At 33.9% G+C, this 26119-nt stretch overlaps 3 protein-coding genes across 3 annotated transcripts; all 3 read right to left on the bottom strand.

Annotated features, from left to right (window-relative positions):
- Positions 1 to 558: 558 nt before the first annotated feature.
- LOC108224239 (protein BONZAI 3) lies at positions 559 to 7007 on the bottom strand. Its single transcript, XM_017398755.2, has 16 exons — positions 6579 to 7007; positions 5992 to 6039; positions 5744 to 5892; positions 5597 to 5645; positions 4883 to 4939; positions 3855 to 4031; positions 3641 to 3775; positions 3238 to 3299; positions 3007 to 3106; positions 2809 to 2923; positions 2643 to 2719; positions 2118 to 2255; positions 1612 to 1776; positions 1337 to 1450; positions 1088 to 1184; positions 559 to 956 (listed from the first exon to the last, which is right to left on the bottom strand). The coding sequence occupies exons 1-16, from the start codon at positions 6756 to 6758 to the stop codon at positions 832 to 834; spliced, it is 1788 nt and encodes a 595-aa protein (XP_017254244.1). The 5' UTR covers positions 6759 to 7007; the 3' UTR covers positions 559 to 831.
- Positions 7008 to 9831: 2824 nt separating this feature from the next.
- LOC108225208 (protein BONZAI 3) lies at positions 9832 to 16435 on the bottom strand. The gene is made up of 16 exons (XM_017400032.2): positions 15927 to 16435; positions 15206 to 15253; positions 14197 to 14345; positions 14038 to 14086; positions 13875 to 13931; positions 12872 to 13048; positions 12643 to 12777; positions 12255 to 12316; positions 12015 to 12111; positions 11814 to 11928; positions 11642 to 11718; positions 11243 to 11380; positions 10848 to 11012; positions 10645 to 10758; positions 10379 to 10475; positions 9832 to 10200 (listed from the first exon to the last, which is right to left on the bottom strand). Exons 1-16 carry the CDS (start codon positions 16074 to 16076, stop codon positions 10088 to 10090), a joined length of 1743 nt encoding a protein of 580 aa, XP_017255521.1. The 5' UTR covers positions 16077 to 16435; the 3' UTR covers positions 9832 to 10087.
- A 5775-nt stretch (positions 16436 to 22210) lies between these two features.
- Positions 22211 to 25373, bottom strand: LOC135147237 (uncharacterized). Its single transcript, XM_064080118.1, has one exon. The coding sequence runs from the start codon at positions 25371 to 25373 to the stop codon at positions 22626 to 22628; it is 2748 nt and encodes a 915-aa protein (XP_063936188.1). The 3' UTR covers positions 22211 to 22625.
- Positions 25374 to 26119: the final 746 nt, after the last annotated feature.

Below are 26119 nucleotides of genomic sequence, written 5' to 3'. Positions count from 1 at the left end.
AGACTGTACTTGGGCTTTTAAGACTGAAGAGAATGCAAATAGAATATATAAGGAAAGTGGTGGTTGAGAACTGAGATGGTAGTTGACACGTAGGGTGGTGATGCGCCAAGAAGCAACGGACATGATTATTCACACAAAATTCGAAAATGCAATTCGGTGAAATTAACAATTTAATAAAAAGTTACATACAATTTTTTTTTTTTTTTTTTGCCAGAAAAAAGTCGAATTTTTCAAACATCACGGGGGGATTAGTATCTATACAATTTCAAAATCATTTATTGTCGAACACTCGAACTTTATATATCAGAATAATTGTAATCTATTTTTAAATTTATAATATATTATTTATACACTCTGAAAGAGAACGTATAAATGTTTATTCCCAATCTGCAAGATAACAAGAACATCCTAATTTTAATATCCACAAACAAACAAATCCACAACCTGAAAAACTGTAGACAGAATGGAAAATTACAGAGTAACAAGCAGAAGCAGAAACTACTGTCACCGACAGCTAGACGCCACCGCGGCACCATCATTATGATCACCACCAGCCACTTGAGAAAATTTACGACATCGAGAATATATACATATTTATAAAAGGATACAGAGAACTGTACATGTTCAATTTTAACCTTAAAAGAAGACGAATCTGTGCAAAATCATTTACAGTTTAAAGCCTTTGTGCTGCAGGTAACTTGATCAAACTAGGATTTACAACTTGTAAAAGAGGTACTTGCAACATCAATCTGAGATTTGAACTAACTGATATCTACAATGCAATGAAGATCAGAACACCCATACTTCTGGTTTTTGCCAGCAACTCCAGACTTAGGGGGGATAGGTAGATTGTGGATCACTAGCACCAATTGGTATTATACTTCTGCTGCGCATGTACGTCAAAAACTGCCCAGGAAGCTCCTCCAATAGGCTTTGCACCACGGAGATCTGCCCAGCTGCATAAAGCGGATGGGGCAAAAAAAAACTTAAAATATAATTATATACTACTAGAATTGCTCTCAATATTATAGTACAAAAATAATTTAGCTCAATTATTCATCTGCACAAATGGTAAGCATGCACCCACCATGCACATCTCGCATTGAAACAAATTGCACAATATCTCTGGTAGCTATTCTTCCCGCAGAGCTCTCTAAGCGATGTCCATTATCAGCGTCAAGAATCTGCCAGAAGATAATTATTATCGAGCTAAGAAACTACGCAATGGAATTTTCACTTTGTTTAATTTCCAATAGAGAAGTACAGTACTTTCTTTTCATTACTACATCAAGACAGTCTTTTAGATTTAATGGTTTAAAAGAGAAAGCAAACATACCTCCATTTGTTTAAAATCCGCATTACCAACTCCAACAATAAGAATTGAAAGGGGTAGATCAGAAGCCTTGATTATAGCATCTTTAGTTTCTTGAAGATCTGTAAGAACTCCATCCTACATATATAATCCAGGTCACATTGTTGGATATAAATATATATATAGAGAGAGAGATACAGATATAGTCATATAGATATAGATTTATGTAATACATGTTCGTGTCTGCATGTACTGAGAGTGAGATGAACATATTTAAAAAGGTAATCTTAGACAAGTACCGTAATAATAAGCAAGACAAAGTATTTGCTGGAGTTATGTGACAGGGACTGTCCAGCCAAATCTGCAGCCCTGTTAATCACTTGACTGAATAGAGTAGGTCCAGAAAGAGTAACATTCTGCAAAGCACTTGCATATGCAGCCATGATTCCTTCAACTCCCTCAACCTGTAAAATTCACAAGGTCAATGACAATGACATGCACATATTACTTCAATTCCTTAACCTGTGAAATACTGAAATCAACGGTCGATGATGACTTGTGAGGTACATTAGAAAAGAGCTAATAACCTAAGTAGATGAAAGCATGGTCTGCAAGTGCTACTATTCAGGCCTTAAGTGTGTCACCACTGAGTCGTTGAATATATATTTAAGCAGTCAAGTGTACAAGAAAGGAATTAATATATTGAAAGTATAAAGAGATATGAGATATGAGATACTTAAGGCTATAACTATACTTTGAACATAATGATAATACTTATCATCTCACTTGTCAAAGAGAGTATTACCTCAAAGCCACTAAGACTTCCATTCAAGTTGAAACAATGAGATATTAAACCATCATGTGTCTTTCCACCAAAGCCCCAAGCAGGAAAGCGCCTGTCTGAATCATAGAACTGAATAACATCCCCGACCTCTATGATAGCCTGCAATCATATAAGAAATTCAAGGTTTCTATGGAGCAAACAAAAAGACTTTGAAGAATATAATCATCATTTCCTAGTTGCCTTGTCAATGCATAATTAACTTTGCCAAATAGATTAAGATGGACCAGAATCAAAATATGTAACACTCAATAAATCTGATCCATGCAGTTTGTTGTTCTGATAAGGACATGCTATTTTAAATAAACATGCATTCATTCTATTATGGTGTCAAATAATACATTTAACTAATTACAAAGCTAACTCACAGTTTAGGCACATCTTGAAAAGTAAATACTTATAATATTAACAAGTGTAGTACATGCTTAAAATATTAGATCATACCAAGGGTAGTACATACTTATATATTAGATAATAGCATCCCATTACCTGCTGGTACGCATTCAACCGACCCGAAGGATCAATATAGTGTAAAGAACCTGGACTTCGTGGATGTCCATTTGAGGCTGGGAATAAATGATAAGTTAATACACCATAGGGAAATTGCAATGAATACATCATCAAGAAATTATTGAGTTTAGACAGATCAAGTTACCGGTGAAATCAACAGCAACCATGAAGTTGAGTTCGAACCCGCTAGAGATGTAATCTATAAAACTGAATAGTTGTTTCTCAACAAAACTATCCACGAAAAGTTGCCCTTTAAGAACCTAGAGGTAAATAAGTCCACAAAAAAAAGTATGAGAGACATGCCACATATGATTTTTATATAGGGATAAGTATAACAAGTCACCTTTTCATGACCCCTGTGATGTGAAGATGGTAAGATAAAATTAGCCCCAGCTTTTTCTCTGTGAATTCTTTCAAAGTCGGCTACTGATTTTTGCAGCTTCCTGTTACAAAAAGAACAGCACGTGAGACATTCACAATAATGTCAAGGACACATTACAACCAAACCCTTGGAATTTTAGAAGTGGGGAGCAAATACAAAACAGAGATAAGGGCTGAGTACTGCAACAATTACCCAATAAGGACGTGATCCCCGCTACTGTTAAAATCAAAACATTCAATAACTAGTGGGTTATCCTGCACAAATGAGAGAATGTTCAACAATAAGTTTCAATAATCAGTAGCAATGTTAGAGATTGACATCTTGGACACTAACGTGAGTTTTGGGTAAGAACCCAAGATGATATATGGTCCTTTTCAGTTATCACATACTTATAGAGTGTAAAAGTAAATAGATGATATCAACAAATACCAAACCCCAGAATATTCTTATTGTATGGCAGGATAACAGCTTTTAAATACAATGAAACACAAAATTGCACTAAATAAGTCACTGTCCATTCACCATTGTTGTCCATCACATAACAGATACACTAAACTTAGTCTACATTCAGATGTGACAATGGGGACAAGCTTACTTTGCTCCCATATTGCTGCATGCTCAGACACAGGGGCTTCCAAACTGGATTCAAATTGTTGTTCACGATCTCTGTCTTGCATATTGGTACAGCACCTCCCGATTCCACAATCCTGGAGATCCTTAGAAATGGATCCTAGAAGCAACAAATAAGCCTACAAATTAAGGAACTTCCACGAACAAGAGAATTATAAGTTAAGAAAATATGAACATACACTTTTGGAGAAAAGGTCTTTGTTATCCAAATGCGTGCAACGAAATACCACCTCGACAGCATTTCTTGAAGCAGCAGTTTCCTCCGCATGGACAGTGATCGTACCAAAATTCTTTAAACCAGGGCCATTTTTATTGTGTAGACTGAGGGTTAAAGAACGACTTTGTTTAGTCACAATCTACCAGAAGTTAGAAAAACATTTGAGTTAGTAAACCAGTTTGCATGTAACACGTCTGGACATTATTTATTATGTTTGATACAGGTTCAATATATATTGGCAAATTGTTTTCCCGTTAGTTAAGTCAAAAAGTTCATACGCAGGTATCTCGTATATTCCCTTAGAGCATCTCCAATGGGGCTCTTAAATCACTCTTTAAAATATATTATTATATATGGCTCCTAGTGAGTTAAGTCATTGAAAAGGATGATAACTCCAATGCTCCTCTTTATACTTGCTCTCTATTCATATTTTATTCATATAAATGAGAGGGAAAAATAAAAAGAGAGAAATATTGGAGGTAAAGTTGGAGGGAAACTAATATTATATTCATAAATAAAAAGTTAAGAGCTATTAGATGCTCTTTTAAAGAGAGGAGAGATGATGAGCTCTTAAATTTTTAAAGAGCTTCTACGAACCCACTGGAGCCCTCATTTTTGCCTTGGCTCTTTAAATTTGAAGTTAAGAGCTTGTTGAGAGAGCCTCTTGGAGATGCTCTTAAATGACAATAGTTGATCATATGATTTATTGTTGATACAGACACATCCTTAACACCAATATAAAGGTCCAAGAAGCTTATCACACTGGAAAATAATGTAAGTAAATGCATATTCTGGCTTTTTAATATTAATATGCAGGAGATAAAAAAAATGATAATCTGGCTGCATGTAACATAAATACCTTAGATATTTCCTACTGCTTGAGAACTTAACCAAGAGAGCACATTAATTATATAGCATTGAAGTCCTTGTATAATAAATTGTACTTGCGTAAAAGTGGACAACCATAGATGAATCAGGTAAATAACTAACCTCAGACAAAACACAGCTTGCCTCCCCAAGAAATTCTTGATCTTTCAATTTCAGCTCCTGCAAATTGCAAAATAAACTTTATAGTTTTTGCTTCTACATAAGGTTAGTAATAACTCGGACCATGTACGAGAAAAAATAAATAAAAGAGTTCCAATTTGTAAACTTAAACCCAACAGCTTTATATTGCATGCATCTGGCCCTCAAATTCATTTCCCCTAAAAAAGAACTTTACAATAGTCTGTCTGTTTTTCTCCTGTTCAAAGTGAATCTTTACACAAAATAATTTAGGAGAAAGACTCAAGGCAGCAATACCAGCAACAAATTAGATATGCTAGTTGAATTTGATGGTGGAAGTTTCTGTACCGCTGAATTAATGATCAATGTCGGAGTAACAATCTAACCAAATATACACATATACAGCTTGTATGACATATCTGTAATTGTTTTGGTTTCTATTTCCTAAATCTTGATTGGATAGAAATGGACTATTCACTATTCAGGTGACAAAAGCATAACAACTTATCTGTTGGTGTAAGATTGTTAGCCAAAAGTCACCTTTCTCTAGGGTACTAACCAAAATGAAACTATGGAGTATCAAATATACAAGATGTTGAATTAAATTGATGTTCAATAGCTAGAATGACACACTGAGATTACAGGCTCTGCAACCTTCAGAAATTTTACATGGTAAAGTGAAAGTAGAAATTATGTTACCTTCACAGGTAGATTGTGATACTTCGTATCTACATCATAAACATGGAAGCTGCGAAGGACGATAGTTAATGAGCAAAACCGCACCATAAAAAGAATCAACTAATATTAGAACTGATTAACAGAGGATTTGTGTTTAAAAAGACTTACACTAATGGCTGGACAATCTCAAACTGATACGCCACAGGAACTTTTCCAATCCAAATAGGGTCTAAGTTATTCATTATGACTTCTGTGCGTCCAAGTTCTACTAAACTTTCATCTCTTTTCTTTGCATAAACAACTACCATCGGATCACTCTGCATTCAGAAATGACTACAATGTTAATCTGTTTTCTGTGCAACACCATAAACTGTAGGTCGTATCAGATTATGCTGATCAACAATTATTTAGAGTACCTTTGACATGATATCTCGATCGCGCAACTTTGACGCCGATAAAGATAGCTGCATTCATATTGTACATTTAATATTAAATCATCATATTAATCTGATAAACAAACTACTAATTAAAATTAAAATACTATCTCAGACGCACATATTTTTATAATTGCTCTATAATAAACCATAAACCAAACTATTAAATAACCCGGAACACTAAACAAATTCTTTAGCACATTCTCAATTCAAATTTGAATCATTAAAAGGATTATAAAATACTTATTAGCCTATCCTCATAACTTTCCAGTTCTCGGTTCTGGTGTCCAATCCTCCGGGTCTGCATGCATTTTAGCCGATTCCGGGATATACAAGACTTAGAAGGTTGTTATGTAATTATATTACATTGTCGAAACTTATAAACAAAAATGTAAAGAAAAGGAAAAAAACAATAAGGAGAAAAAAGTCATGGTCATGGATAAGAAGACAAGAGAGAATATAGAGTTTCACTGTAAAAAATGTGTTATCCAAAACATTGTCATTATACAATATAGCGACGCATATTGACTTTCACTACACGAGAGAGAGAGAGAGAGAGAGAGAGAGACCTCAATTTGAGTAAAAAGGGCGTCAAGACCCTTGGTCTTGTAGAAGAAGTCAACCGCGTCATTGTGACCTCCGCCAGCGCCGCCACTTGCTTGTTGCTGGAGAGGCAATTGGGGCCCACCCACACCACCTCCTCCGATTGCTTGTTGCCCTCCTTTCACATCTGAAAAACACCCTCCCATCTCTCTCTCTCTCTCCAATCTCTCTCCCTAAAAAACCCGATAATTCCCAATCTCTCTCACTCTTATCTCTCTCTCCCTAAAACACGCTGGAATTCTCAATCTCTCTCCGTTAATTGTCCCCAAATACAACTTTATATACACACAACTTGGTGATACAACAATAACGCGCTGTATGTATATTGTATGTATATACGCACTTCATGTTCATTTACAGCGCAAGAGTGCAGTGGAAACTAGAAACTTCAAATTTATTGCATTATCAACTTTATAGATATACTTAAAAACGGTCTTTCTAACGTGTGTTCAAGGGTACACAATAATCACTAAATTTTATAAAAATGGCTTATTCTGGTGAAGTTGATGTGAATGCAGGGGCATTCTCATTTATTATTCATCCACCAATCAAAAAGAGCTATTTTTATTGGAGTTAAGGACTATTGTGTGCTTTGGGGCACACCATTGAAAATCCCATTTAAAAATATTATAATAAGAGTAGACCATATTTCTGTTTTATAATTATTATATTCATGAGAAATTTTCTACTCCCTCTGATTCTTTATACTTTGCCCATTTCATATGTCGGCACTGTTCATGACACGAGACAAATTACTAATTTACGTCTAATCTATAAGACTAAATATAGTCATGAGTGATTTTGTTGGATTCATATTTACGGGTACTTTAATACAGTGAAATTTTTATATTTAATACTAATACGTAATTAAAGATATTAATGATCAAAAGTGTGTGTTGACAAACGTGACAAAGGCAAATGAGAAAAGTATTTAGGGACGGAGGGAGTATAAGATAACCCTACATGGCTACATGTTTGGTAAATTATTGAATACTTTTTTTCACGCGTTAATTCAATGTCATGAGATTGAACATTTTTTATTAGGTAATATCGCTCGAATTTAATTCGTATTCTTGTCGTGCAAATCATTCCTACGAAACGTCAAATTCATGTTTGTTGGCTGGTGATACAGACGAGAAAGGGTTTCGGACTTTAGGATCGGAAATTTTCCTAGAAACTAAGGAGATTTATTAATTATTATTTTAATAATTCTCGTTTACGAGTAGTTTTTTGACGTATAGCTAAAAATTGAGTAGGATGTAGTTTTTTGACTTGAAAATTAATAGTCGGTATAATGTAATTTTCGAACAACATGTTTTGATTTTATGATTTTCTCAATAAATATCAATTTCATCAGTCAAATAAATAACATTTTTTATTTTTAGAATACTTCTCATATGTGACCACGGGAAAGTAATCACTATTCGGGGCCGTTTGGTTCATTTCGGAGAACGGAATTGAATGCAGAAAGGGAAACGTGGAGAAAGAAAAGGAATGATCCTGAATTATTTTACCTGTTTGGTTTTTATGCAGAAACGGAATGAAAAATTATATGAGAAATTTTAAATCTGATTTTTTATGATATTATATAGTTTAAAAGAGTCAAATATATTATGTTTATAATAGTATAATTTATTTATATTTTTAAAAATTAATAAACAATATAATCGGTATAATGTAATTTTCGAACAACATGTTTTGATTTTATGATTTTTTCAATAAATATCAATTTCATCAGTCAAATAAATAGCATTTTCTATTTTTAGAATACTTCTCGTATGTGATCATAAACAATCATTAAAAAGTTTGTGAGAAATTTTTTAATTCAATTATGGTCTTAAAATTTATTAAAGTTCCAATCCGCCAAAATACAGCTAGAAACAGAAAATCTTAATTTTTTATTTTAGACTCCGCTTTATTTAAAAAACTCCTATATAAATTATTATTATTATTATAAGTCAGAAACAAAAAGAAAGCGGAGAAGTTGCAAGCAAGTAAGATAAGGAGGAAAAAAAAGTCACCAAAGACGATGATTATAGAATTTTTCGTTATCTTATATAATCTCTTGACTGTAGCATGGATTTGATTTCTTCGTGTATGTTAGTTATTTATGAAATTTGTGTTTATTATTTAACTACGTGATGTTAAACTAATTTTTAATATAAGCCTTTATTGAATTCTTTTGATAAAATATAATTTGTATCTTCACTTCTCTATTATTTCTCTATTATTGTGGCCTTTAATGATTTGATGAAATGTATTTTTTTTTTGATAATGGAAATTTCATTAAGCCAAAACTTCAGCAACAATCGTCTCCAACAACAACGATGGAGGAGACACAAAATCATTTTGGCAATTAAGAAAATAAGGTACACGTGCCATCAAATGGGCAACTTTGTTGGCTTGCCTATTAACAAAATGTAAAGAGACCCTATTCAAGACTTTAAGCAAAACACAGCACTCCTCAAAGATGTGACCAACTTCATTCCTGTACACCATCTCCTTCGATATTGCGTTGACAGAAGTGAGCGAGTCAGATTCAATAGACAACTTCATGCGAGGCAAAGTAATAAGCCATGAAAAAGCTTCTCGAATTCCCATTGCCTCAGCTTCTAGCACTGAAACTGTTCCTCCACACTTCATTGTTCTGCCTCTAACAAATGTTCCTTTGCAGTCACGAATGGCCATTCCAATCGAGAAGAAATGATCCTCCGTTCTGACCGACGCATCGACATTAAGTTTAAATTCCCCAGGACTAGGAGCAATCCAGTCCTTTACTGGTAGTCGAGTATCTTCTGCTGTGCTTTGTTGTGGAGTCTGGTGCTTCCTCCTTGCTTCCCTCCACTCAGTGACCTGCCTTCTGATCCAATCTACAGCTAAAGCTGGAGACAAGATCTTGTTCTCCCAAACACGCATATTTCGAGCATACCAGATGCCCCACAACCCCGTAGCAATGTTAGTTATTTCTTCTTCACTTCCTGAGCTCAAAAAATCCAACAGCCAAGCGCACGCATCTTCAGCATTGCTAAAATCCAGGTTACACCTTAAGTAACTCCAACATTGAGTCGCAAACTCGCACTCTAAGAAGACATGCCTGACATGTTCCACATCCTGACATGTAGGATGAAATGTATATTGAATACCTGTTTTGTGAAGTAAAGACGATGATGGAAAAAAAAAAGAAGCGATTTATAATAAAAAGTTCGAGGAAATTTCTGATTGAACAAAGTAATATTAACAACAAAATCTTATTACAGATAAAACTCGACTAGATTCTTTTAAAAAAACATTATCACATATATCTAAAGTTTGTCCAGCATAATTTGAACTAAAGACCTGACAATGATTTCTAGCAACAACAACAAACCAGAACCAGAAGTGGTATATATACAAATTGAGAGGCTAGTTTTAGCTAGAAGTCGAGCAGCGCTATAGTTCCCGTTGAGCCCTTACTAATCCGCATCTGCATTAGCACCTAGTCCGCATCTGCATTAGCACCTGTTGGTTTTATATTTCTGCCGCGCATGTGTGTTAAGAACTGTCCAGGAAGCTCCTCTAATAAGCTTTGCACCACAGAAATCTGCCCGGCTGCATATAGTGGATGGGGAGGAAAGTATAAGAATGTACGTTGTTAAATATCCGAAATGCAGTAAAACCGAACCTTCACACAGCAGAAATGAAGATGATAAATGGTCTCAATAAAATATGGACACAGGCGCACCGTCCTGAATCCTGATGGACGAATATATGAAGAATGTGTACTTACCATGCATCTCGCGCATTGGAACAAATTGAACAATGTCTCTTGTAGCTATTCTTCCATTAGAGCTTTTTAAGAAATTTCCATTATCAGCATCAAGAATCTGCCAGAATTAAAGATATATTATGAACAAAGACATTTATATAAGCTGAACTTGCATTGTCACATTTTTGGCGTAAAATGATTTTAGCCTATTGCTATTCAGCTAAACTGCTAATGACAATTATTTGCACTGTGAACTTGTTTGTCTCAAGAAAAAAAAGCAGAAATACCTCCATTTGTTTAAAATCTGCATTACCAACTCCAACAATAAGAATCGAAAGGGGAAGGTCAGATGCCCTAACAATGGAATCTGTCGTTTCTTGAAGATCTGTAAGGACTCCATCCTACGAATGTATGGTCCAGGTATTAATATCAAAAACATGTAAATATATCAAACACAAGGGACATCGAAAGAAATCTCTTCAACGAGTACCGTGATAATTAACAGGACAAAATATTTTCTGTAGTCAGATGAAGCTGATTGGGCAGCTAACTCTGCAGCCCGGTTAATCACTTGACCGAACAGAGTAGGTCCGCAAAGAGAAACATTATTCAAAGCATAGGTATATGCAGCCATGATGCCTCCAACTCCTTCAACCTGTGCAATTCAAAAATCAGTAACAATTTTACATGTAAGATAAAAGAACAACTCGCTCAAGCATATTGAAATATATTTAAATCTTCCAATGAAGGTATTTGTTATTCACAAGATATGTCGAACATGTGTCCAGGGCTATTAAGTTTCCAGAGACACAATAACAACTGTGTGACTAGTACTCTGGTAATGATCCGTCCAACTATATGTATACATAATTGCATGAGTTTTACCTCAACACCATTGGGACTTCCATTCAGATTGAAGCAATGAGAAACTACCCCATCCAATGTCTTTCCACCAAATCCCCAAGCAGGAAAGCGCCTATCAGAATCATAGAATTGAAGAACCTCTCCGACCTCCATTATAGCCTGTAATGGTTTAATTAATTCAACTCCATAGACATATATAGTATTTGTGGCAATAAAAGACAATGAACTACGTAACTGAGATTTCTCGATTCTTATAAAATAACTATGCTTGCAACATTGTTCATTCCACAAATACAGATGTTTCTAAGTTTAATATGTGAAGATCTGACTATTTATTCATTGGATTACACGCTAGCTCATATTTTTAACTATAAATATACACTACTAAAATTTAAATAAACATAAAGTCAGCCCAGTTACCTGCTGATAAGCATTTAATCGGCCTGAAGGATCGACATAGTGCAAAGATTCTGGACTACGTGGATTTCCATTTGATGCTAAAATAGTTTGAAGCATTAATGCATGAAACAATATTACAAGATGCACATCATGTAACAATTATCAAATAATACTAGTAAAGTTAACTTAATACCAGTAAAATCAACAGCGACCATGAAGTTGAGTTCAAACCCACTAGATATGTAATCAATGAAACTGTATAATTGCTTCTCAACAAAACTATCCACGAAAAGCTGACCTTTCAGAACCTAAAAGTGCAAGACATCAGATACTATAGACAATCACCATATGGTTCATATACACATATAATGGTATCAGAATAATAATTCAGTACCTTTTGACGACCCTTGCGACGAGAGGGTAAGATAAAATTCTCACCAACCTTTTCTTTGTTAAGTCGTTCAAAATCAGCTACTGATTTTTGAAGTTTGCTGTTAAAAAGATAAGCAGTTATGAGTTTCTACTTTCTAGTGATTGAAAAAGAATACTACAGGAGAACCCACAAAAAAAAGACAAAACTGGGAGGCAATAAAGTGAAAGCAGAAAAGGAGACAAAAAGTACTAAGATATTTACCCAATAAGGATATGATCTCCATTACTGTTAAAATCGAAGCATTCAATAAGTAGTGGGTTTTCCTGAAAAAAAACTCTCAGCACATAGATTCGTAAGGTTTCAACCACCAACTACATCAGAAAAAGTAATTGTTGGTCATATTATAAAATTCAGGCATGATTCCTTTTCAATCTTTTCTCATTCTTATGGTCAACATGATATCACAACAAGTTTTGCCCCGTCATCTCTACTATGTGATCAATACAAATGTTTTAATCTAGTCTACTTTAATCCTTGAGTGGAATGGAACGAAAAGTGCAAATATATTGGAGGTGAGAAAAGGATGGAGGAGGTGAGGATGGAAAGGTGGCAAGAACATAAGAATAACACAGCTTTACTACAAGCTTACCTTGCTCACATATTGCTGTGTGCTTAGACATAGGGGAGGCCAAGTTGGATTTAGGTTGTTGTTCACAACTCCTGTCTTGCAGATTGGAACGTGACCACCAGTCTCAATAATCCTGGAGATTCTCAAAAATGGATCCTACAACCAACAATTAAAAAAAAAAACGGTGAGGTAAATATACCAAAAAAAAATTCCGACATTGAATACTTCATAATAAGTTGAGTAAACTTACACTTTTGGAGAAAAAATCCTTGTTATCTAAACGTGCACAACGAAATGCCACCTCTATAGCATTTCTCGGAGCAACAGTTTCCTCTGCATGGACAGTGATTGTGCCACAGTTCTTAAAACCAGGCCCACGATTATTGTGAAGATTGAGGGTTTTAGAACGACTTTTTGTAGTCACAATCTACCAGGAATTATAAATACATACAAATTAGGAACATAATTTGCAACAAACTCTTGTTGCACTTAGTAACAATGTTTGATATGATTTCAACATATAGCCGGCAAAAGTTTGCTCCCATCCAATAACATAATCATATACAGTAGCTAACAAATTCAAGAAAACGGAATTAACTATCCTTTATACAGTAATACAACTAGCCTATCCTTGATGCATGCAGATGATGTCTTAACCAGGAATTCCTGGCTAGTTAAAAAAACTATTGCACAACTTAGAGAGTGTGTAAGCTAGGTGCATATACAGGGTGCTAGATGATAAACACAAGATGTAAAAAATAATGTACAATATTTGTGATCGGCCGTTATGAAATATTTTGGAACACTGTTTTTTAACTTAACTAGGACAAAACAATTGACTTATAAACACCAGAGTACTTGCTTATAAATATAATACTCCCTCCATCCCAAATTAGATGATCTTTTTGAGAAATTTTTTTATCTCAAAATAGTTGAGCTTCTCACTTTTCAATGCATATTTAGCAATAATCTTCCATTCTCACCCTCTCTTATTTATCATTTCCAATGTACCACTAGCTAATATACAAAAGAAGTCAACACAATAAATATGGGTAAAGATGGAAAAAAGAGCAATCATTTAATACTCCTTAATATGTGTGAAATGAGCAAAAGGCTCATCTAATTTGGGATGGAGGGAGTAACATATTAAGAAGCGAACTACACTAAGTCAACCATATATTAGTCGATAACAATAAATTCTATGGAGCATAAGTTGTACTTGTAAACCAAGAAACATAAGGTAGATAGCTGACCTCAGACAAAACACAGTTTGCCTCCCCAAGATAATCTTGATCTTTCAATTTCAGCATCTGCAGTGTGCAAGAATAAGAAATTAAATTTAGTCAGTATATCTTAAATAGTAAAAGCTCTACATAAGAAATTTTACATAAACGGTAAAAGGGGGACTGATGTTACCTTTGGTGGTACATTATGATACTTTGTATCTACATCATAAACTTGGAAACTGAAAAAGAACATTATTAGTGAGAATTTCACAAGGCTAACCAGTGCCCAAAAAGTTGATTTATTTATATTCAATTTGTATCAACAGAAGCTACGTATGAAAGGATTTACTATAATGGCTGAACAATCTCAAACTGATAAGCCACCGGAATTTTCGCAATCCATATAGGGTCCAGATTGTTCATTATGACTTCAGTACGACCAAGTTCCACAAAGCTTCCGTCTCTTTTCTTTTCATATACAACAAGCATAGGATCACTCTGCATTCAAAATTATTATTCTTAAAATTTGTTATGAAGCATAAATTCATTTCCCATTAAAATTTATCTGATCTTACTATTTTATCAATCCAACAAGAATTATTATCACCTCATGTAGCATCAATGATAATAGCATAAAAATTTATGAGATCAACATAATGGATGTCAGCTTATTTACCTCAGAAGAACACGAACGTGATACTGCAAATCACAATTATATATTTATTTTACTCAATCCATATATAGAAGCTTTCTTATTTCAACAGAGAGGTATTATGTTGTCAGATTAGATGTCAGCCTACACTATTAGTGCCATCAAACTACCATAGCAGACTGATCACATCTTAAAGTCGATGCATTATGGAATTGATTTATAGCAAAGGCAGCCATGGTACTTGTATCAGACAATTGCAATAAAAAATAATTTGTTTTGTGATGAAACTATTTGATTGCATAGATGTGGTTAATATCTACAACGTTCTATTACAATATTCATATAGTTTATTACTTAACAGACCAGTATCCTGATACTATTAGATTGTCCACTGACTATAAACAAACTTATTAGATGACTACTCTTAGTATTAGCTAGATGTACCTAAGCGAGAATGGCATTCCACAACAGAGAGGAGACTTTAATGGAAGGAAAAGTAGTAAGCGACTGGATTTCTCAGTGAGGCAAGGTTTTTTTTTCCAATTTTCTGGAAAGCTAATTAAAACGAAACATACACAGTAGTACATCCTATCTTAAATTATGCCCCCATATAAGTTTAAAAATATACTGAACTTAACCCATTATTAAGGACAAAAAATGTCTGTAATAGCAATAATTATCACTGAAAAATAGTGATATAGATTACCTTTGACATGAAATCACAATCACGTAACTTTGAAGCCGAAAAAGATAGCTGCAACCCACATTGCAAATATTAGTACAAAATCATGCCTAATAAGCAAACTACTAAAAGAATAAAACGCGTTCTTAAAAGCAAGATTTGATGCAGTTCACTAATAATGTCATCCAATATCTAATTAAATATTGTATTCTTTCACTTCAAAAATCATCAAAGTTATTTAGCAAAATAAATCATCAACGTTCTCCAGAAGCCAAAATAATTCAAAAACAAACCACCCCATATTTACAGGTTGTTCTGCGTAGCCTACAAACTTCTTAATCGAACAAAATCGTCACACTGCTACAAATTACCAAATTTCACCCAGTTATTAGATAATTGGTAGTTGCATTTGAACAAACACCTACAGTAGTCCTCTAGTAAAATTTCAGATATTCGCCCTCAGTGTACTTATAAGTCGGAAAACACATGTAGCCACCCCGGCCCCTTGGTCTTTATCAGTAAACAGGGTTCATCAGCGTATAGAGGAAGCTATTACTTGCAATACAATTCATTGTGTGTATACAATTACACATAAACTAAAGTCATGGAGGGTGAGTACCCACAATATCCAAAGAGATTAAACAAGTCCAACTTGTGTGCTTTTTATTGGTACATATATAGAGTATAAATCAACAATTCAATATGAATACAATGACAATGCATGTAGGTAATTAACAATGAGGACCTCAGTTTGAGTATAAAGAGGATCAAGACCCTTAGTCTTGAAGAAGAAGTCAACTGCATCGTTATGGCCCCCTCCACTTACACCTTGCTGGGTCCCACCTCCTATCACTGCTTGCTTCCCTCCCTGAATATCAGAAAAACACCCTCCCATCTCTCTCTCTCTCTCAATCTCTCCCTCTCTCTCTCTATCTCTATCTCAAGCCTAATGTATAATATATACGCAACGCCTTAACCTAATGCTAACCAACAACGCCTTAACCTAATGCTAACCAATGGCGATTGAAGTAGTGCACAATCTTGATATTAAATATACAGGCACAATGTAAGTATTGATGGTCTGGGTAGGCTGGGGGAAACCTGGGGGAAGATTCCGGCGCGATAATAACGGGTGAATTAGGTACCCTGTTTGGAGAGCACTCGTCTCTCCTGTGTTCCGAGTCATGATCAAATATCTATATAAAAGTATCTTTCTTTTAACTCCAACAATTTTGTAAACTTCGCGACACCATCGAGTGCAATTAAATTTAAAACGGATTCGTTTATCGAGTTTTGATTTGTAAAATATACTAGCCTTTAACCCCGTGCAAAGCACGGGCGGGTATATGATTCGTAATTTATTAATTATAATTTAATTCTTTACATCATTTTATTAGTATTTTAGTATTAATGAATTGGATTTTAGTTAAATTATATTAACCAACTCGTTATATCTTCTAACGGAAATTTAGCTTTCACAATTTATTATCTATCTATAAATATTTTTCTATATTAATATGTGACAGTTTATTATTCAATTTAAATCAAAATTTTCATATTTCATATATCTTCATATGTTAGGCTCGTGTTTGTAATGAAATAGAATACGTAAGTGTTAAATTTCGAGTAGAATACGTCATAATAAAAAGTAGCGTCTTTAATTATTTATATGTATTTTAGACAAAAGATATTCAAAATTGTATATTTATAATTAGTTATACGTTTATCTATAAGTAATTTTTAATATTAATATATGTTATTAACAGTAGTTTCACCTTTTTTTTCAACTAATTATAAATTATATTTAAAAAGATATTAATATACATAAGGAGTGTTTTTAGTATATGAAACTGTTTAATAGATATCTACTTGTAGACTTTTAGTTTTAGAGGAGAGTACCAAACCAAAATTTTGTACGACTACAAATTATACCTATGTTGGCTTTTTATAGTATAGTAAGTATAGATTACTCCCTCCGTTTCCCGTTTGCACGCATTGTGAGACTCTTGTAAAGTACACTTATATACTCCCATCGTCCCGACGAAGAAAAGGTGTGCCTCCTATAAAATATAGTTGTATACTCCTTCCGTCCCGATAAAAAAAAATGTAAAAAATAGTAAAATTACATGAAAATTAGGTATAATAATGAAACCTATTTATATCCTTTTTAAAATTTTATAGCAAATATAATAACTGTCAATAATCTTAACCGCCAATAAAAATAATTGTTTTATTTCTGTTTATACTAATCTCGGTTCTGGGTTAAGAGACAAGTACCCGTTCTTCCACCTTATATCAGTTTATTATTTCTATGTGCTTCGATTAAATTTCCACCAAATATGGTTGCAATTAATCTTTGGTTTATATCAAATTACGACTTGACGAGTACAGTAGCTGGTCTTCGATTTTTTTCATAAACAAAAGTTTGAACAATAAAATTCTTATCCACTTTTTATCCATTTAGCAAAGTTTAGGTAAGCATAACACGTCTGGAGGAGTGACCTCACCTATTTGGATCCGATAGACTTTGAAATTAGTTTCCTAATAATTTTGACCTGGTAAAAAGGTTTTTTCCCGGATAAAGATACTTAAAAATAGATTAATATTTATATTAAAAATAAATCTCGTGTTAATTAAGGATTCTACCGATTTATTCACGGATATATGATGTTGTTTGTTTGGACTAGTGCTGTAATTGGATCCGGGCAGCTCGCGAGCTCACCCGGCTCGAACTCGTTTTGATGGTCTCGGCTCGGCTCATTTAATTAAATGAGCTCGAGTTCGGACAAAGGTTTTGGCTCGTTTCGTTAAACGAGCTAGCTCGACACGGCTCATGAAAATTAACGAGTCGGATTCGATAGCGTTTTAGGCTCAATTTAGTGTTAAATTAAACGAGTCGGCTCGCCCAACTCGTTAAAATCGGCTCGTTTAGCTAAACGAGCCATATCGACTCGACTCGTTAAAATAAACGAGTCGAGTTCGGGCAAAGATTTAGGCTCGTTTTCGTAAATGATCCGGCTCGATTCGATTATATAAAACTCGGCTCGAATTATGCCCGGCTCGAAATTCGGTTCGCCCGGACCGAATAACAACCTTAGTTTGGACATTTAAGCTCGGTTTCTGGATCATAAGCCACAAATTATTTATTCGTATTATTTGTGTCAAAAATTTATAAGTCAGTTTCGATTTTGAAAATCCTAATTTTTCTAATACTTTATTTTTATTGTTGAAATTTAAATTCACAAAAATATAAAAGACCACTTTATAGTCTATAATAATTTATGTTTATACTAAAAACTATTATATCTGATAAATCATAAATATTAAAAAAAATTATTCAGACACATAAAGTAAAAATAATTTCTCATTTATAAACAATTTCTCGTATGAAAATAACAAACTGTTGTTACAAATTAATTCAAACACCCACATATAGTATACAATGATCCAATAAAGTGTATGAGAAAGTGGCTTGAAATTTCCAGGAATTTGCGTTGCATGTGTTGCAAATAATTATGGGATGCAGTGTGCCAGTGTCCAGCATTGTCCGATGTAAAACAAACCTTTTATGTACTCGTCAGTTGTCATGCATTAATACTACTCAGAACTTTTCGAAAAGTTACGAAAAATAATGTCATTAGTCGACAGGTTTACTGGTTTATGCATATAATGGAATTTTATATTTTAGTAAATTTCTATCTTGCATTTAAGAATATACATATCTCTTGTTAGTTGTTACATATAGAATTTTGTAAAATACTAGCTTATAGCCCGTGCAAGGCACGGGAGCTTTTTAATTATTTATAATTTTTTTAAATATATTTTAAATGATGTGAAAAAAATTATTTTATAATAATAAATTAAAATAATATGTATCATGCCAAAGTATTAAATTCTTTCTATCAAATTTTAAATTATTTTAAGTAAAATATGTGACGCCAACTCCTATTAGATTATATAATGTGATTGAAATATTTTTCTAAAAATTTTTATGGTTCGAGATTAAAATTGATAAACACAATTTGTTTTGAATTTAAGAAGATGAATCATAAACATGCAATAACATGGTAGAATTTGTTTTGGATTAAGAAAAAGTTTTTGTATTCGTTCCTCACATAAATCGGGCTTATTGATTTAATAATTTTGTGACGGTGCGATTTATATGATTCTACAAATAAAATTGGTAGAAAATATTTATTTTGGATTATAAAAATCATAAACACATGAAATACAGAATTTGTTTTGAATTCAGGAAAGGAATTATAAACATGCAAGTAGATATCAGTTGTCTTATGAAACAGATGTTATTTTTGTTCTAATCTAACGGTGTTTATTTGTTCAATATACGATCCGATGGATAAAAATAATTTGGTAACGGTGCGATTTATACGATTCTACAATTAAATTTTGTAGGAAATATTTATTTTGGATTAAAAAAATCAAAAACACATGAAACACAGAATTTGTTTTGGATTTAGAAAAGGAATTATAAACATGTAAGTAGATGTCAGTTTCCTTATACAACAGAATTTAATATTGTTCTAATCTAACGGTGCTTATATGTTCAATATACGATCCAAGATAAGCTTTTGGATCATAGGACCATGCGACCAAATTATCTCCCTTACGCTTATTATATATAAGTATATAATTTGATCTATGTCCTAATAAATAAATACTCCCACTGGTTTTTTTATATGTCACTTTTGACTTGGGCACGTATCTTTATGTGGGTTGACCGGATAGTAAATATTATTATTTTTGATTTATTTTTTTTGTGAATTAAAATTTTGATGATATATTTTTATTCGGAAAAAGAAAATTTCAAAAACAATACTCCCTCTATTTTTTTTATATGTCACTTTTGACTTGGGCACGTAACTTTAGGTGGGTTGACTGGATAGTAAAAATTATTATTTTTAATTGATTTTTTTTGTGAATTAAATTTTTCATGATGTATTTTTATTCAGAAAAAGAAAATTTCAAAAATAATACTTTTAACTACCTGGTCAAAATATTTAAAAGTGTGTGCCAAAAAGTCAAACCTCATATATTAAAAAACAGAGGGAGTATTTTTAACTACCCAGTCAAAACACTTAAAAATGTGTGTCAAAAAATCAAACGTCATATATTAAAAAATAGAAAGAGTACAAAAAAGTTTGTGAAATTCATAAAATTTAAGTAAGAAAATAATTTTACACGAAAAGTCACACGCGCTATTTTTTAAAATGGTCTTTGAGGTGGGTCAACTAGCTAACCACTGGAGTGAAATTGTCCCACTTTTTAGATTTATAAAAAGTCATAACAATAATGGTAAATAGTGAATTTTTGTAAAAATAATAATTTAAAAATGACTAGTGAGATTGACGGATATAATAAACTCAGCAAAATAAAGTGTTGATAATTTATCTTATAAATATTTAAATTAAGGTATTTTAGCATAAAATAAAACACCCGATACTTGGATTCTAAAAAAAAGTCTTCACAAATATGCTTCACTCTTTTTCTTTCTTGGACATCTAATTTGATGTATAAATGATACTACCTCCGTCTCCTTTTATGTGAACGGGTTTGACTTTCACGGAGATTAAGAAAAAGATAGTAAATATAGTTGAAAAATGGTAAGACCTATCAATATTTAATAATAGATTTGAGATAGCGGAGAAAAGTAGTAGTAAGTGTAATACAGTAGTGTTTATTTAATAACAAGAGAGTATAAAATATAGAGCTGGGTGTAATAGTGAAAAATAGTGTTCATAAATAATAAGTATTCTAAATTCATTTTTTTTAGGACGTCCCAAAAAAGAAATGAGGTCATATAAAATGGGACGGAGGGATTATTATATAAGAGAAACAAATTTGTTTATTCTTTGAAGCCTTGTTGTCTAAGAGCAGCAGTAATGATTTAGGCCACAAAGAAATTTTATCCCCTCATTATCGAAAACCTGGCTCCGTCCCTGCCTTTGGCAACAAAAAAAATAAATTGAAATTATACATATTTGTTTGAAGTGAAAAGTGATGTTACTGAATTTGTGATATACTTATGCTCAACACAAACACACATATGAACTAGACTTTTTAAAGTGATACAAATCCAAGTTCAAAACTTTAAATATTCATATAAAATTCATAGGGAAGCTCAATAAAATTTAGTAGTATTCCCGTAGGATTGCAATCATAACAACCATATATAACTTGAAATTATGTGGGTGTTTGGCAAATGGACTTCTCAGCTTTTTTGACATAACTTTTTTGATATAGAAGTTCACTTCTGCTTAAATAGTGGTGTTTAACTAATTCTCAGAAGTACTTATATTGAAGCTTAAAAGCCCAAAAAAAAAGCTAAGAAACCTAGCTTATTTTGGGGTTTTAGCTTCTTCTAACACTCATAATCAATTTATATCCAAACACTTTTAGTAACTTTTAAGTCTAAACCAATATTTAATTTATAATCAACTTCTTTATTTTAAACAATAAGTTACTTCTTTTAAGTTACGCCAAACGGCCCCATAGCATTGTAGTGGTAAAGCACGAAAAAGGAAAAAGGAAAAAGCAAAATACAATAAGTAGAGTCTAACTGGCCATTTTGTGATCAGAGGAGACTCCATGTTATCCGAGTCCCGAGAAGTCTTGTTATAAAAAGCGTTAAAAGTACATGATGCAATAACTTGTTGATTCAGGTGAAATTTCTATGTAATTCTGGGGTTGTGCACGGGTTGAGCAACCCGTAGTTTTCCAACCAAATATATACTCGGGTTGAAAATACATTAACACGATTTTAATGGATTGTATATGGTTTTCATTTTTTCAAACCGACCTGAATGTCAAGAAATTCAAATCCATATATATTCAAACATATCACTTACTTTTATTCAGAATTTTAAATGAAATTCAAATTCAAAAATAACTCAGAATTATAATTTGATGAATAAATTTCCAAATTTCAAATGAAATTTAAGTTTAAACACAATTCAAAAATATAATTTGATGAGTGAATTACAAATTAAATCCAAGTTCGAAAATAATTCAAAATTGTAATTTGATGAACCTTAAACACAATTCAAGTTCCCCAAACATCAACCCAAAAGATTATATCGACAGATATTTATCATCTCTTGTAAATTTAACATAATATGTTCTGCATTTGCATGGACGGACTAAAAGCACGATGATGATACTCACATCGAAAAACCACTGAGATTCACCTGAAATGAGTTCGGAATCAAAACATAAAAAGAAAGGCAATCACAGACTGCTCACTTGATACAAAAGTTCACAACAAAAACCCAACATGCATGATGCTATTATACAAGCTCATAAAACATGCAAACAGATTTTTGTACAAAGTGCCTTGCAGAACCCCCGAAAATATGAACTCGTAACCACGTACCTTTGCTGAATCGAACACAAAACACTAGGCAGAAACTTGCATTAAACTGGAAATTCAGTTAAACGTATTAACTGGAAATGCCACGGGATCAAGCTGGAAACAACCTGTAAGTAGCCCGCTATGTTCGCCGTTGAGCTGAAAAGCAGGAACCCGATGAGAGAATAGTGATATCTCAGTCCAGAGTATCTTCCGAGTTTCTGTATTGCATGGTAGTTTGCTAGGAGCCATGAAAACCGACTTGAACCCAACCTGAGGGATCAAACTCGAAACTTCAATGTTGTCCTTGTTACATTTCAGAACTTCCACCACGTCGTATTCAGAACTCTGCATGACAAAACCCAAATCTTTGTCATTCCAGGACTTGTGCATTGCCCAAATCTCTCCTTTCCAGGGACATATTGCATATTTGTCATCACCAAATTGTTTTGCTTTCACTTTATGTGAAAAGGAAATCGGAAAAAAGATTTCAGGTTCTCCTTTACAGACTCTAAACATTCCACATCTAGAAGGTGGTGGATGTGTTGATTCGAGCAACGCTGCATACACTAACGTTAATGCAGATTCCACATTCATAATCCGAACATAATTTTTGGAGTTGTCGTCCTTTTGAGCATAGAGAGCCCATAACTGACCTGGCTTAAACTTCGTAATAGCCTTATCCTCGTTAAAGTCGTGAAAGACTTCTGAAGCTAAAGCATCAGTAGAAAGATGAGGAGAAATGACTAGACTTCCTGATATATTCGAAGTAATATTCTCTGATGAATCATGCTTTTTAGATGGATGGAAATCATTAAATTTTTGGTTCTTGAAACCATCTAAGAACTCTGAATTTTTCTTCTGAGCTGAACAGGTACCAAAATCGGCAACCAAACGGGGTTTTGACGTCGGCATATTCGAAGGAGTAGCATCTAACGAACCATGCCTTCTAGGTGTGACAAAATCAGCAGATCCCGGGTCCTGAAAACCACTTAACTGCTTTGAGCTTTCTTTCTGAGTTGATCCAGGACTACATTTTGTAACCAAACCAGTTCTCCAGGATTTCTGCATTTTATTATCTACAACCTTCGTTGCAGGCTTTAGTATAGCAGATTTTGTTGTAGAATTTACTTGTCTTTTCCCAGATCTTTTAATTGCATCTCTGCTCCCGATCTCTGTATACAGTACAGTGAGAGAGTCAGGTAGAGAAGCAGGATCAAGTACAATACATCCTTTTGGTACACCATCTGTTTCAGATTCTTTAATTCTAAATGAGGGGATTTGATGGGAAAATTTAAGCAATTCACAAGATAGTAACCTCAAGTAGGGACTCCCTACCAGCGCTTTTGTTCGGAACAAACTTACAAATCCTTCCACTTTTTCCAAGTGCGCAATCTTTACACCAGTACTAATGTTGAAATCCGAGACAACCTCAACGATTTCAAAGTGGAATTGGTCATGATTCTTGGGGTCAGACTTCCAAGTAATGTCCCAATCCTTGAATAAGGCCCAGGTCTCCCCTTTTCTCGGATATATAACATAATTACTAGCATTCAAATTCTTAGCACGAATCTGGTGGGAGAAACAAAGATGGCTTAGAGTATCCTCAGAACTGGAGCATGAAAATTTTCCACAGGCCACAGGTAAGCCTGTGTTCACCCAATCAATCTCACTATGGCCTTCTGGTTGAGGCTCCAACCAAGTAATTTGAATCTCCTCTGGTGATTGTACCTTTCTGATCTTTGCATAGAATCTTGGCATGGCATCAACACAATCATAACAAGCCCATATCTGATCAACTGAAAAATTCTTTTCTTCCCTTTCTTTTGCAAAATTACCACATTGTGGTTCAGCTGATACGTAATAATCTACCTCCGGCGGGCAATCTAAATTTGTATTGGATTTTTCTTTGGATGCCCCCTTACACAGATCAGCAGAGGGCGGTATGCCAGCTGAATTACATAATTTAGCTACCAAATTGTCTAGACTTTCCTGATTGACAGCTGAATTACATAATTCAACTTCCGCATTGTCTACGGTGTGTTGATTCTGATCTTCCAAAGGATTAGAGCATAATCTGCTCTTTTTGGACTCCCTGTTGGAACTCATGTAGCCATCTTCTTCGGAGATATGGACATTATAAAGGTCAGACATCATCCTAACAAAAACATTGTCAGCAATTTTTTCGGGATCAGGACCACTAGAACCACTTCTAGTATCAAATCTTCCAACAGAACTAGAACCGGAAGGGACCTCTCTTCTTCTTTTTGTGCTTCTCAAATTCCCTATTTCCCTAGGGTTAACAGTGGTACTGGTAGGTACATTGTCTTCAGTGCTTACACGTTGATATTCTTTCCCTCTGGTCTTTAAGATCGCATCATCAACATCAATACCTTTTGCCTTTCGAGCTCCTAGATTTATAGCCTCATATTTTGGTACTCTTTTCTGTTGACATAAAGAAGGTTGTCCTCGAGTAGAACGTAAATTTCCAGCTGGAGCAATAGACTTGTCTTTGCTAGCTTGTGGCACGGCACTCCGGGAACTTGAATTATTAACAACAATTCGTTTTGAACAACTGGGACAACGGCGACCTCCATCAGAAGTATCTTTCGTATACTGGAATTTCACAGTACAAAAAGGACATATCTCAAATGTTTGCTTGCTGTTCGACAGATCCTGCTGTGTTGGTTGCTGATTCTTTAATTTGGTGACTGAAGAATCGGAGAACTTTGGGATCTCACCCTGGAGTGCACATGATCCTCTCAATGTGTAATTCTTGCTTCGCAGATGATACGGTTGCTCTCGCTGTGAAAGTTTAGAATGCATGATACCTGCATCACTGATCCGCTCTTAGAGTATAATTTGAACTACCCTAATATAACATATTCAGTCAGCTTAGAAGCGAGATAGGCAGATATATTATTTGAGTTGAGGTAACAATTATAAACACTGTTTGATAATAAATAATTCATTCAATCAATATTTGCAAGGTTAAGAGACCTAAACAAGCTTAAAATTGTTTGTGTTAATATTACAAGATACATTTAAATATTTAATGACTCCTGCTAATTGTTTTAAGATAGTTGGTTATCTAACATGGATCAAGGTCTGGGAGAGGCTTGGATGTCCATAATTCCTACTCCTAGTGTTCTCCACTGGCGTACACCTTTTCTGTTTGTTCCTCCTTGATAAGATCGGGATTGTATGCCCAGTGGGAATGTTGTACTGGTCCACTCAATGAGCAACGGGGAGAGTTAATAGCATAATATAAAATTTTTACTGCAGAAAACTATATAACCTTGGGTAACTAAAGAGATATGGAATTTATCCGTTGTTCTCTTTTGTCATATACTAATTTATCCTTCAATAAAAAATAGGATTCTAAGCAAACCATTTGTGACCGAAGTAAATCGTCCGACACTCATCTAACCGGTGGACTTTGAACAGAAACAACTAAACAACAGTTATGCGAAGCAAATGGAAGCGCAGCCACAAAGATCTGAAATAAATCTCAATTTCCCAGATATATCAGTGGCGCCCTGTTATTTGCTCAGGGCGCCATAGAACCTTAC

Source organism: Daucus carota, chromosome 6, assembly GCF_001625215.2.
Source record: "Daucus carota subsp. sativus chromosome 6, DH1 v3.0, whole genome shotgun sequence".
In the NCBI taxonomy this organism is placed as follows: Eukaryota; Viridiplantae; Streptophyta; class Magnoliopsida; order Apiales; family Apiaceae; genus Daucus; species Daucus carota.
Note: the sequence above shows the minus strand (reverse complement) of the source record. Positions and strands in the feature narration are given on the sequence as shown.

What these genes read in the sequence shown, in the direction of transcription:
- LOC135147237 (XM_064080118.1), bottom strand. Translation starts at nt 25,373, where the DNA reads ATGCATTCTAAACTTTCACAGCGAGAGCAACCGTATCATCTGCGAAGC.
- LOC108225208 (XM_017400032.2), bottom strand. Translation starts at nt 16,076, where the DNA reads ATGGGAGGGTGTTTTTCTGATATTCAGGGAGGGAAGCAAGCAGTGATA. An exon ending in GAGATTGTTCAGCCATTATA is followed by an intron (nt 14,087 to 14,196) that starts GTAAATCCTTTC and finishes GTTCTTTTTCAG; the next exon opens with TTTCCAAGTTTATGATGTAG. An exon ending in GGTCGCTGTTGATTTTACTG is followed by an intron (nt 11,719 to 11,813) that starts GTATTAAGTTAA and finishes AAACTATTTTAG; the next exon opens with CATCAAATGGAAATCCACGT.
- LOC108224239 (XM_017398755.2), bottom strand. Translation starts at nt 6,758, where the DNA reads ATGGGAGGGTGTTTTTCAGATGTGAAAGGAGGGCAACAAGCAATCGGA. An exon ending in GGTTGCTGTTGATTTCACCG is followed by an intron (nt 2,720 to 2,808) that starts GTAACTTGATCT and finishes ATTTATTCCCAG; the next exon opens with CCTCAAATGGACATCCACGA. An exon ending in CGGATTTTAAACAAATGGAG is followed by an intron (nt 1,185 to 1,336) that starts GTATGTTTGCTT and finishes ATCTTCTGGCAG; the next exon opens with ATTCTTGACGCTGATAATGG.